This window comes from Macaca mulatta, chromosome 17, assembly GCF_049350105.2.
Source record: "Macaca mulatta isolate MMU2019108-1 chromosome 17, T2T-MMU8v2.0, whole genome shotgun sequence".
Lineage (NCBI taxonomy): Eukaryota > Metazoa > Chordata > Mammalia > Primates > Cercopithecidae > Macaca > Macaca mulatta.
Genome location: NC_133422.1, coordinates 105,636,867 through 105,650,262, shown reverse-complemented (window position 1 = coordinate 105,650,262; position 13,396 = coordinate 105,636,867). Strand labels below are relative to the sequence as shown.

Below are 13,396 nucleotides of genomic sequence, written 5' to 3'. Positions count from 1 at the left end.
ACTATACCTGCCACCAGGTGCTTCGTTTCCTTTCCCTTTATTTTGCTTCATTACTCTCTTCTTAGCTGGACAAGCACTTTATAAAACAAAAATTTAAAACTGGCCTTAGTCTAAATAAAACAATTTTGAAGTTGTGCTTTTTCCCATTTATGCACACAAACAAAAAATAATGCTTCTTTCTGAAGACAAACCGGCCAGTGACTGAAAGCTTAAGAAACGGGAAAGAGATGAAATAAGACACGTACAAGGTGTGACTTTGTCTCGTCCAGAACACAGCTGACTTAAGAGAGTGCAAGCTTTTCTATCAGGGCAGAGAGAAGGGTTCTATCTATCACCTGCCTGCCTTTGGAAGATGTTCCGTTCAGGTAGAAGAGCCAAATCACATTAAACTGCAAACTATGCTATTCCCCTCCCCCATGTAACAAATATTAAAAGCCACGGGCTAGCAAATGCAAAATTTATTTCAACTGTACATAACAGGTTTTTTTTTTTTTTTTATAAAACAAACACTTCATTGCCATATGCAACCACAAACAATAATATGCATACTGTACAATACAATGCAACATTCAGATATACATCCAATTTAGTTTTTCAAATGGTAGTCACTTACTAAAAATGGCTTTTCCCATTCACAGATAAAGAGCACAATTATAGAGATTATTTTCAAGATCTTATACCACTATATACACTTTACTGTGTTTTGGCAATTTTATGCAAAACACAATTAATATAGATTATATACTTGTGGCAAGTGTTACTTCAAAGGGAACACCATTTAGGCCATTTGCAAAGGCCTGGTGATGGCTTAAACCTACCTTCTAGTTCAGACTCTTCATTCCTTCATTAGAATACTAACTGTACACATAAATATTACAGAATTGTATAAACAGAAGATACTATTATCAGCATGACTGAAGTCCCACAAAAGTAGAAACACTGGCCCTCTGGATGCCATATCACCACTGCCACATGAGAACTGTCTTTTCGGGCTTGTGGCACTAATACTTCTTAACCAGGTCACAAAAGCTAATGGTGTTAGACATTCAAAACAAATGCAAAGAAAAGGTCAGGTTATTCTTCTGCAGTGATCTTAGCATCAAGAAAAAGCATCATCAAAATGCCTTTAACTGGTACAAAATGGAATGATGGTAAATGTGAAAACTTTAGTGTAGAGAATATCAATAAAAATGTCCCAGTAAGATAACCAAATGATACTTGATATTAAAGGAAAATCCGAGTGCAGCAACTGTGTTTGAGTGTTGTGGTCTACAAAGCCTGTGACACAGGCAATCCATGCCTACGAGAAGGCAAAGGCAGCTAAGCCAATGCACTAATGAGTAGTCTTGAGGCAAACAAAAAGGTGCTCCCAGACTCAGAGGACTGCCATATGTAATACAAAACCAAAATTGCTCTAAATCCACTTACAGTAAGTATAGAAACTTTGTACTTATCTTATTTCTCCAAAAATTCCATTTACTATTTGGCTGAACATATATAAACCCTATCTCTGCCGGAGATTAACACTGGGCTTTGACTAATTTTAGAAGACTGCTCCTCAACATTCTTATGTTTACTAATTGGTATGAAAATACAAACTCTTCCGATGGCATGAGCACTTCAGTAGCTACTTGGGAACAGACAAATATTTGGAATTAACAGCTGCCCTGATGACTCCTGTGCCATTAGCTCGTTCCATGCTGAATGAAGCCACCCAACTTTCTAAACAGCGTGCTACTGCCAGGAGCTCCCTGGCAGCTCTGGGCTTGAGCAGCAGGACCCGGCTCCCAGGACAAGACTGATGCTGCCTCAGAGAGTTCACTCTGCACAAACAAGATCAGAACACTGAATACGTGGGTTTGGCGAAGGAGTGGGTGGAGGGGGAGGAAAGAAATCACGGCCACCTGGAATTACAGCCACCCTGAAGAAGGAAAAAATGTTATTCTCAATTTCTTATGGCATCTTGTTTTCTGAAGCTGGTTTCAATGAATACTTAAAACACAACCGTAAGGTTCCATTTTAACACCAAATAGAGCGTGCATGGGAGAGAACAGAGTTTGGCCCCTCAAGCAATGACTAGATGTGGATTTGATGCCACAACTGAATGCAACAGGTCACATTCAGTTCTTTTTGAAGCAGAAATTGGTCTGAGTGAGGCCAGTGAAAACTCCTTACAACAAATCCCAGGAAAATGGGGGAGATTTTTTTTTTTTTAAATAAGTGAGCTACATGGCAACCTAGTAATTCTTCAGTGAACTTCGATATCCCATTACAATGAAGCATTGCAGTTTTACACTATGGGGTTGCTGTAAACGGAGTTTCACTGCAGCTGGTTGCTGAAAACAATGATGTGTCCATGGCTCTTCCAGACAACGTTAAATATGGATGTTGGGGTGGGGAGCCGGGGGGACTGAAGCCACAGCACTTGACTTTTTAAGTATTCCAAATGCCTCTCCAGATACAGTCTAGTAGTCTACACTTGCAGAGGCTGAATGCTTCAGATTTTGGGCTTTAAACTTTTAGTGTAGAGTTTTTACTATAGAGTGGTGTAGGCTTGCTAAGTGCCATATAACAGAAATCACTGCAATTCAGGGAAGTTTGGGGTGACGATGAGAGTGAACATCTGAGCCATGACAGTAAGCTCTGCCTTCGGAAAGGAGAGCTCCCACTTCATGGCCACAACGCAGCACACGGAAGAGCACAGAGCCGTGAGGTGGAGACAAGCTCTGAACACGTGACGCCCGCCCGTCTGTGCACCTGCCAAGGCCCAGAGCCCACATGCTGTTCGGCACAATTACCAGAACACAGCTGTTGGAACTGGGCTCACAGCACCCTTGCTGCATGTATTCTTCTCATCTCTCCACAACTACTTCATCAGTGTTCACAGTACTTAAAAAATTTAGGTCCTTACAGATAAGGCCAGAGTCTCCTCCATGGTTCTGGCACTTAGATCGCAAACCTGTGTGATTTCAGTATAAAATAGAAAAGTGTTCATACAGCTGTACCCAGAAATCAATCAAACAGTTGCTACACTGAGAATAAAAAAAACATTTGGAGCTATAAAACAACAACTACCCCTTACGAAGAGCACCCTCGGGTGTAGGCTCACGGGAACACACCACCTCCCTCCAATAGTCATTCGAATGTATACTCGCATCGGCAGTTAAGCCTCCACAAAGTACAATGGGAAATATCAGGAACACTCTCAAAAGTTGTTAAAATATCACATAAAAGAGACAAGGAACAGCAAGAAAACATCTAAGAAAAGCAGGCTGCGATACAACAAGCATTTGTTAAGAAAAGCTCAGAAGTGCATTAGTTCTGGTGAGAGATATATGAGCAACAGCTCTTACGAGATGTAGAACCCATTCTGTAACTATGGGCTGTCCATATACTGTCATAGTCAGAGTCTTCCGAGAGGTCTGAAGGCTCCAAACGAGAAAGGCTACTGCGACGACCCAAGGAGTCTAGGCTTGGTTGGTCATCATCAGCCAAGACGTGATTATGCATCAGGTCAGTGCCTTGCCATGCTAAGACGGGCGGGCGGAGGGACAGGCGCGACAGGCAGGGGGTGAGGAGGAGAACGACAGGAAGAGCCACAACCAAAACATGGAACAAAAGCAAAAGGTGATGGGAAGAGAAGGAAAAGAGAAAATATTGTTAAAAATTGGCAACAATGCATGTTTCTCCTTACATATGGCTGGGTTTCAATAACAAACTTAGCAAAACCCTTAGAATACAACTAGATCGATTATTATCTAATTAAGCCATTAATATACAATGTTTCCAAACCGCTCTTTTAAAAAAAGATATTGCTCTAAAGCCCTCATTTAAGAAATCTTTTTACAAATTACACTCATGTCCAAAAGATGACTCTATAGACATGAGGCAATTAACCAATTCTATTCCACATTCAATTAACAAATAGTCTCATTTAGGACATCATTTGGGAAAGGTACCATTTATATGGCTAATTAAAAATTGTTTCCTATCAGTAAACAGGTGTATCAAATGCAAAATAATTTCAAAGGATTTCTGACGGGCTTCTTCAGTTGTCGCTTTGCCAAGACCATAAATCTGAGAGTGGGTCTGGACTTACCTGATCAATCAACAATCACTCTGAGAACTCAGAGGGCAGAAAAGGACTGGCCAGGGCCCACAGCCCCAGAACCCACCCCCTGGCTCCCAGGGCACGCCAGAGCTTAGCCCGCAGGCAGGGTGCAGTGGGAAGCTGGGTCGGCTGGCAATGCCGGCCACCCCGATGCAGACCCTCTGCTGTCAGGAAGAGAGACGTGAACTGGCAATACCCCAGTGTTAAAAGGAAAATGACAGAGGAAGTGGCAGAACATGGCAGGAGAGAAATAATCATGAGTGGCTGGCAACTATGAGCACTGCCCACGGCCAGGCACCTGGGCTGAGAGGCAGGCCGGGCTGCCAGGGTCTCCCTCCATGCAAAGGCGGGGGTGCCCCTTGCTGAGTGAAGGCAAACCACAGTAGCCCCGGCTCCTCCCTGCTCCTGCTTCTATCAAACTGCCCTCTGTTCCCAGACTGCAAGAACTACGTCATAACCGGCTGTGAGGGCCATTACTTCCTGGAGTTAGAAATCAGTATCAAGGAAGTTTGGTTTACAAAATCTTCTTGGCATCCAGATGTGTGTATTGAACAGAGCTGCATTTTAGGTAAAATATATTATCCTTCTAAAACCTGTTTTACTAAGCATTTAATGTAAAAAGAGCTGCTTTCATTATGATCCCATTTCCAAGCATCTTAAGTATACCAACTTCCCAGCACAAATGAGCAATTTCTCCCATTACTCCCTAGTTTTGAGTGTTCGGTTTAAGGGTATATATGACTATCAGCTCCCTGAGGCCCAGAGTGGTTTGCCCATAATATGAATTAAAAACAAAAATCAATGTATCATTCAATGCTTTTCTTGCACAGGAGAAATGGAAATACAGAATACAAGCAATGTGACAAGAAAAGAAAAGGAATTGTGGGCCACTCCCCTTAGGCAGTCAGGGGCTGTGAAGCCACAGCATATCACAGGACCCTGGTCATGAAGAAATGAGGTGGGCACTATGTCAGCCCTCATCCACAGGGGATTGGTTCCAGGACTCCCCTCAGACACCAAAGTCCTCAGACCCTCCAGTCCCTGATAGAAGATGGCATGGTGCTTCCATTTCACCTACACACAACCTCCCGTATACTTTGTTTGGGGAAGAGCTCTATACTTTGAGTCATTTCTAAATTATTTATAGTACCTAATACAATGTAAATAGCATATAAATAGCTGTTATAAGTATAATTATTTTTTTATTTGTATTTTTTTTTTACTGTTATATTGTTACTTTTTACTGTTTCTTTTTTCTGGGTACTTTTGATCTGCAGTCGGTTGGATTCACAAATGCAGAACTCAGACACAGGCGGGCGGCCAACTGAACCTGCTCTGCTCATCTGAGACTACTGGGCTAAAATTTTATTTCAAGTAACTGAAATTGAGATGACAACAAAAATCTCAAATTCAAAATCCAAAAATTTATGGCATTTTATAGCCTATTACTTAAAACATGATCAGTATCAAATTATAAAAATGTAATACCTTTCATCATAACAATTTGTACTCAGACATTATTGTGTCATCATACATGTATTTATTCCACCTTTTGACAGGTTACCCACGCCTTTCTGTTTCTCTATTTCTCTCCTATTCTGAGAAGCAGTCACTACGAATGAGTATTTTTCACTAAAGTATGGACAAAAAAAACCAACAGTGCTGACCCTTGGCAAAAAGTCTTAATGTCATAGACGGGACATGGTACCATAGCAGTAAAATACTGAAAATGGTTAAAAAAAGAAGCTTCTGGATAATCGAGATTCCACAAAGGGTTTACCCTGCTCATCCTATCTTCACAGCTGCAGCAGTCTTTCATAAAAGCTAAAGCAGCTGAGAAGTCCTCTTCCCTCTTTTTCCTTTTCTCAGCGTTAAACAATACATGACACTAACTGGAACCACCACGCTGCAGGCGACTAACAAAACAAACAAGTGAGAAAAGTGACAGTCAAGCTGGAAAGGGCAGCAAGTCCTAAAATGGAGGAGAAATCAGTTTCTGTGCTGAGAAAATACAGAATCATCCAGTTCTCGAAAAGGCCTGAGGCCTTGCACCATGTGCTCACGTCAGCTGTTCTGGGCACGCAGACGCCAGCAGGGTAAATGACAGGCACGCTGCCTCAGCCACCACCCTGCTGCGCTTCACTTGCAACACCACAGGAAAAATGTAAATTAAAAAAAGGCACCTTAGGGCCGAGCCTTGTGTCTCACACCTGTAATTCCAGCACTCTGGGAGGCCGAGGCGAGGTCAGGAGTTGGAGACTAGTACGGCCAAAATGATGAAACCCCATCTCTACTAAAAACACAAAAACATTAGCTGGGCGTGGTGGTGCGCACCTGTAATCCAGGAACTCGGGAGGCTGAGATAGGAGAACGGCTTGACCCTGGGAGGCGGAGGCTGCAGTGAGCTGAGAACGCACTACTGCACTCCAGCCTGGGTGACAGAGTGAGACTCTGTCTCCAAAAAGAAAAAAAAAGCCACCTTAATACAAAAAAAGTTTTTCATTTAAGACACCATACATCAGACACAGGTAAATCCTGTGGTTCATGAAATCTACTGAATAATTAGCTGTAAATTTCCAAAAAAATTTTTAAAGCAATTATTTTTTAGAAAGGCTAAAAGAAACCTTGCTCAAAGTTTACATTTTGGATATTTCTAAGAAACTAAAAAATAATAAAATAAAAATGAAAAATTCCAGTACCACACCAATAGCTTAAATAGCTGAAATAACTGAACTAATCTTCCACTGTCTTTTAAACACATCTTCTCTTAGCAAAAGCATTATGAATTCTGGCAATAGCTTATATTTAAATATTTCCTAGTACAATTTTATCTAGAAAATCACACAGCAATTGTGCCCACAGCTCAGACCCAACTCCATGAATTTAGGGACCTGAAGCTCAGCTGCTGTCCTGCCTGCCACCCCTGACTGAAACACCGCCCCTGGGAGGTCAGGCGGATGGGCTGTGCAAGGGGTCACAACAGGTTCCTTCAGACTGTAATTTGAAACTAAACAGAATAAACCATCACAATTTCCAGGCCATTATTGTTAAACTTACTTGAATTGAGTGTTTGCCTTGTTTTGGCGCTGGTGCAGTAAGCTTCGATGACTTTCAGAATCTGAGCATCTTCTTCCAAAGCAGCTGTGCCTGTCAAGAGACGCACAACAGTTCACAATCGAACTGAAAGGCCTCTAGTGCAACTGGCAAGATGAATGCAGGCATCAACTCGACCAAAATGACAAGTAAGATAATCTGCCATTTTCTTGTTAGATGACTGTTTTCCACAAAATTTACGAAAGTTATACTCAAAAAGGTTTTCAGTTTTTTAAAAATATTTGCAACACATTTGGAAATGATTATCCTACCAACCCGTAAGAAAATTAGTATCCCCACTCTCAAATTGGAAAAAGGGCAGGAGATAGGAATATGCAAGTCACAAAACAAAAAGAGTTCTAAGAAAAAATGTCTAATCTCACTGAAACAAGAAATGAAAATTAAAACATTTTCGTGTTTCCACATGCCAGCCAGACAAAAACAGAAGGCCGACAACCCTCAGTGTCGATGTGGGCATTGTGCCTGTCTGTTCCCCACATGGCAGCCCGTGGTCCTGTGAAAGCCGAGGCCTCATCATCTTCTCTACGGAACCGGACTCTGCCTGCCTGCTGCTCAGGGCACTGTGTTACCTACCGCTCTGCAGGGGAGCTCTGGCCCACAAAGCACACTGTCCCTTGTGCACAGCCTGGGGTTCCGGCCCAGGGACTCTGCGACCAGGCCTGGAGAGCTCCTCCCCAGACACCTGCATGGCCTGCTTCCTCGGCCCCAGGAGGCTGCTCAAACGGCGCCCTGGCACCGAATCTCCCACCTTTCCTCCCTACTGGGTCTCTGCGGCACTCCACGGCCCATAAATTGTTCACTTGTTTTGTCTGTCTGTATCCTTCTACTAAAACAGGCTCTATGAGAACAGGGATCTCTTTCGGTCACACTGCATCCTTCACGCCCAGCCCATGAAGGTGCTGATAAAGCACGTGCCCAAGAATGATGATCTCAGCTGCAGCCGGCCCCACGCCCAGCTCAGTGCTGCCCCTGGATCTGCTGAAGGAAGGGGCCCACAGAACAGTTCGCTCACAGAGAAGCCCCAGCACAGCCAGTAAGCAACAGAGCAGGCGTCCAGCACCAGCTCCGCTTCAATAGCTAGACCCCAGGACCTCACCATCTCATCAGGGGCCCTGGTGGTCAGGGGCCTGGACCACCTGGGGAGGAAGACAGTCAGGATGGTGACTTATATTGCCATGGACATCAGGTGACAAGGACAAGAATATAATGAACACTCCAGCACGGTGACCTCACAGGGCTGACTGATAAGGTGGGGGTGAGGGGAGGCCAGCGGTGGTGCGGCACAGTGAGTGTGTAGGACGGCTGCTGGGCCTCCTCCTGAGGCTGGAGGAAGTGAGCAGTGAAGGCACAGGACCAACATAGGCTGAGCTCAGACATCGGGTGGGGCAGGGCAGAGCCCCGCAGGACAGATCCTGCAACTTCCCCAGAGCTGGCTCACTCTCCCTGGGTTGCACCCATCAGTCCACAGCAATCTGTTCACAGGTACCCCTTCCCAGCAGTCACCCCCAGGAAAATCACTTACTTCTGTCAAGAGCTCCACTTATTCAAAAGCTATCTACCGAGCACCTAACAGGTGCCAGGTACTTGCTGAGAGGCCACGTAGGAACCCAGAACTGAGTCGGACCCCTAGGCCTGAGGAGCAGATAGGACGGGTCCAAAGCGGAGAGAACAGCACGAGAACAGCACGGGCAGGTGCAACCCACATGAGAACACAGCAGGTCATGCTTCTAACAGATGGAGAGAGCACTTTGGGAGATGATGGCACTTCAGGAAGTGTGGGTGGAATATCTTTGGGTGGAATATCTTACAGGCAATGAGGGAGAACCAGAAAAGCAGGAGAGCCCTCCAGGTCTGGCCCCAGCTCCTGGATGAGGAAGGGCTAGGAGGCAGTGGTGCTGGAATTGGCACGGAGACTTCATCACTGACACAAGGGCACTTCTCCTGCTTGCTTGGGTAAACGTTATGTTTACTACCACTTATTCCTACCACTGCCTCAAGGGGCAAACCCTACTTTTGTTTGGAGTCTTCAGAAAGCCACCAAGCCTCCCTCCATCCCATGAATGCCATGGCCTGCGTGACCAGGAGGCCACATCCTCCTCCACATGGACCGCAGCTACTCACTTTTCCGGGACGCGAACTCCTCATCGGAAGGCTTCCGTTCAGGTTTGCGCTTGGGCAGCAGCTTTTTCATGGTCTTGGGACTCTTACTAAGATCCTAGGGAAAGAGAAAAGAAAATGTTAACATACTCTAAAGCCAATCATTTTCACTGGCGTATCAGAAAGGCTGCTGTAAAGGTATAAAACCCCAAATTATTATAGCCACTGATAAGAGCTGCTCGCTTTTTCCTATTTTGATTTTTCTTTACCAGCTTCTGAACGTTAATTTTAAAATCAATAGGGCATTCTCAGTATTAGTCATTGGCTAATATTTTTTCTTCACTCTGATAAAACCCCTCATGCCATTTGGGTCCTGTTAGTTCGGTGATGAGAGGTGTCCCCAGGAGGCAGGCTGGCGCTGGTGTGCACAGACATCCTGCACACTCCTGAGGGAGGAGGGGAGGAGGCAGCAGTGGCTCCCGGGGGCAGACCCACCCCCCGGTACAGCTAACTGGAAAGACGAGAGGAAACTAAGGTCATCATTAAATGACAGATAAGTAAAAAATAATCGCTTTAAGAAACTATTTAAAGTCTCAGGGAGAAGAAAAGGGAGCGAGTGCTCAGCTACCCGACTCTGAGTGCCAGGAGCACAGCCAAGCTCAGCCGGGGCTGTTCTGCAGGGGCCACACGCACACTAGCTCAGAGGCGAGTTCACAACGGAACTGCCCACCCCTTACCTCTTCAAACAGCTTCTCAAACAAGCACAGAAGACGACAGCAAAATACAAAGTGAGCAAAGCAAGTCCAACAGAGCAGGTAAGGTGTCAACTATCAAGCACGTGTTAAATACCGATATCAAAAAAAAGGCTGGTTTCTGCACCACGCCAGTGACATAAACCATCGCGAACGTTAACAGGCGAAGCCAAGACTCAGAAGATGAGATGCGCTACGGAATGAACCGGGCTGGAAACAGAGGAAACGAAGCCTGGTTTTTAAAGTTATCTTTAAAAGTCTTTTCTTGGGAGCTAAACCATGGGTACACATGGACATGACCATGGAAATGGCAGACCCTGGGGACTCCAAAAGGGGGAGGGTGATGGGCGCAAGTTTTGAAAAACTACCCATTGGGTACAGTGTTTCCTATTTGGGTAATAGGTACCCTAGAAGCCCAAACCCCAGCATCACCCAATACAGCCATGTAACAAACTTTCAATCTAAAGTAACATTTAAAAAGTTAAATAAAAATCTTTCTATAAAAATTGTAAAGCTCTTAGAAATGCAGTAGCAATCTGTTCCAGAAGACACATTTATACACATGTGCTCCCTGGCTTCCCTAATTCAAAGCAAATTGAGATGGAGAGCCTTGAAGAGCCAATGCCCACCCACCATGTGCTCCGAGTGCACCTGCGGGCACAGAGGGTCATGAGGCACACAGCACACCCGACGACCAGAGCCAGGCAGAGCAGGCTGCAGAGCGGCCTCCACGAGCCGCCACGCCCTCTTCTCGTACTCTGCAGGACCACTCTCCACGCTAATGCTGTGTGGCACTCAGCAACACTGGACAGCAGCTGCTCGGCGTGAGCCCTTCTCTCCCAGTGTGGAGTGGGCAAAGCAACTGCAGCCAGATTATCAAAATCAAATTGTTTATCTTCATTTCAATGCCTCTTCCCTTGCCCTTTCTACTTCTTTTCCCAACAGTTTTATCCCCATTTTCTTCCCTAGTAATTCAGTCTCCACCAGTTCTTGCAGTAGCTCACTTTTTCTTTAGACTGTGCACACTAAAGTATACAATAAGGAACACCAACATTCTTCAAGTAACTTCCCATGACAGAAAATGAGAATTCTGACTTGCACACATGATTACCTGAAAGATATCATAAAAACAAAGACTCAGTAAGACCAAAAAATGAAAAGCATAGATCCTAATTTCTTACACAGTACTTTCCTATGGGCCTTAAAACCCTCAGGGCTGCTGGCAAGAGCGTAGAAAAAGTCTGCTCCAGTTCCCTTGGCAAATGTGGCCTTGAACAGACACAGAGGCGCGACGCCAGGCAAGAGCGCATCACCGTCCTCACGCCCACTCACACCCCACCAGCGGGCACCGCTCCTCGTATCTGCACGCAGGCCACCCATACTCGCACCGCCACTCCTCGTACCTCACCACCATGCACGCTCAACTGCTTATGAAAACAACGCTCATCTCAATTATCGGCTTCCTCAGGTGAAAATATTTCTCAGAACACATTTCTCAAGACGCTTCCTTTCCTCATCCAAGCTGGCTTAGGGGAAAGTATAAGAAAGTGTTAATACTTATATTTATTCATTAGAATCGTACTTTATTTGCACCTAGCAAATACAAAAATGCTGGATCAAAACACAGACAAGCAAAGACTGTATCATGATTTCTTATGCATCAAAGGGGGAAACTGCCTAAGTGTTTTTTCATTTGTATTGGTAAACGTTCTCTTCCTTTCAAATGGCTTCTGGATGACAAAACGCAGGGCTCCTGGATAGGATCCCCGACCTGGAGGAGGGGTTGTTAGACGCAGCAGACAGCATGCAGACGCCGAGCGACGGCCTCACACACGGGGAGGGAAAGTCACCTGGGCTCGGCGCCTTTCCAGCTCCTGGCCCCCGGCGGCACATTCCTCCGGCAAGCACAGTAAAGGCCCCCTCTGCATGGCACAGACAGGAGGGGCCCTGCACATCTGCACATCCCCTTCCCACACAGGGTTACCACAGGCCTCTCAGCAGCAGCGGAGATAACCGAAGAACCAAGGCAGACCCCTTCTCAGTTCTCTAGCAGTTAGGGTGCATTTTGCTGCGTACAGAGGGACCAGCCCGGCACACTCGGGGCCCAAGGCATGCTCACCGGCGTCTGGCTGTTTGAGTGGTCAAGGGACCTCACCTCCTTGTAGCAGAGGGCAGCGGAGGGCCGGAGGGGAGGCGCGGGCCGCAGGCAGCTCAGGCTCCAGGGCTTGGGTGTTTTCGGAGGCTCCAGGGGTCCCCAGTTGATGGTGGTGTGCGGGGTGCCGTGGTGGGAGGGGTGGGGGAGCGTGTGGTAGGCGGGCGTCAGCGGCGCGGGCTTGCTGTCTGCGTGCTTGCTGGACGGAGTGACCGGGTGGGAGGGCAGCTGCCGAGGGCACAGAGCGGGAAGGGCAGAGAACGTGAGACTTGCATGCTCACCGTGAAAGGGCACTATCACGCACTTCCTTCCGCTCTTTAAACACTCCATGTGAAATAAACCCCAGGATTTATCATTTATCATTTCGTTCGAATCTCTGGCTCTCAGTAGTTTTTGGGGCCAAGCACCAGCTCGCGCCACTTGGGCTGAGCATGGGACCCCCCCACGGTGTCTGCCCCAGACGGGAGGGGCAGCTCTAGCTGGCGCCCCAGCACTCGGACATCCACTAGCCACATTTATTAGCTACGGAGTAACATTAACAGAAAAAAAGGTACTTTATCTAGTAAAAAGATGAGAATTTCACAAAAGCACACAGGGCATGTGGCTGTAAGAAGGAAGGTGATTCCCCCCGGTCACGTATTATTCTTCACCTGGTGATGAAGTACTGGGTGAAACTAAGGCCCAATCGCCTAGTTTTGTTTTTTAAAAAAGTTTTCCTGGCACACAAGCAGGCCCGTGCCTGTCTAAAGCTGCTGCTGTGTTACAAGGGCAGAGTACAGCTGCAAGAGGCCTGAGCCTGTAAAGCAGAGAATGTTTACCATCTGGCTCTTTCTAGAACACTGCCAAACCCTGGTATAAAATCAGTTATTTTCTTAGAAAACTCAACTTTAATCAAAACAAAGTTAATTGAAAATTAACTTCTTAGAGGAGGTATGTCATTAATGAATTTTATATTCCTGGGAAACCCGAAATATCCCATCACAATGACAGTTAAATGAGAAAAGTTAAGTAAGTCTCAAAATCAGCCAACAATGACTTCAAATTAGCCAACAATAGTAAGGCGCGTTTAATGGGAGAACAAGCTGTGTGGCGCTGTGAACTGGAAACCTGAGTGGGGTCGGCATTCTGAAGTACACGACCTTCAAAACAGGCTGAGAGGGAAGGCCCCAC

At 45.9% G+C, this 13,396-nt stretch overlaps 1 protein-coding gene across 47 annotated transcripts in view; it reads right to left on the bottom strand.

Annotated features, from left to right (window-relative positions):
* Positions 1-13,396, bottom strand: part of ARHGEF7 (Rho guanine nucleotide exchange factor 7) — a 182,846-nt gene that overhangs the window by 9,977 nt on the left and 159,473 nt on the right. For 35 of the 47 annotated variants that reach the window (XR_013407760.1, XR_013407761.1, XR_013407762.1 and 32 more), the window contains 3 exons: positions 12,230-12,454; positions 9,347-9,440; positions 7,169-7,258 (listed from right to left, as the gene is read on the bottom strand). Coding sequence is in view for 41 of the 47 variants with exons in the window: in XM_028837325.2 (XP_028693158.1) it covers positions 7,169-7,258; positions 9,347-9,440; positions 12,230-12,454 (409 nt within the window). In the remaining 6 variants the exon portion in view is untranslated. Of the gene's footprint in view, positions 1-443; positions 3,531-7,168; positions 7,259-9,346; positions 9,441-12,229; positions 12,455-13,396 lie in introns of those variants that run through there. The other 12 variants (XM_077974023.1, XM_077974025.1, XM_028837335.2 and 9 more) reach the window with 2 other exon arrangements.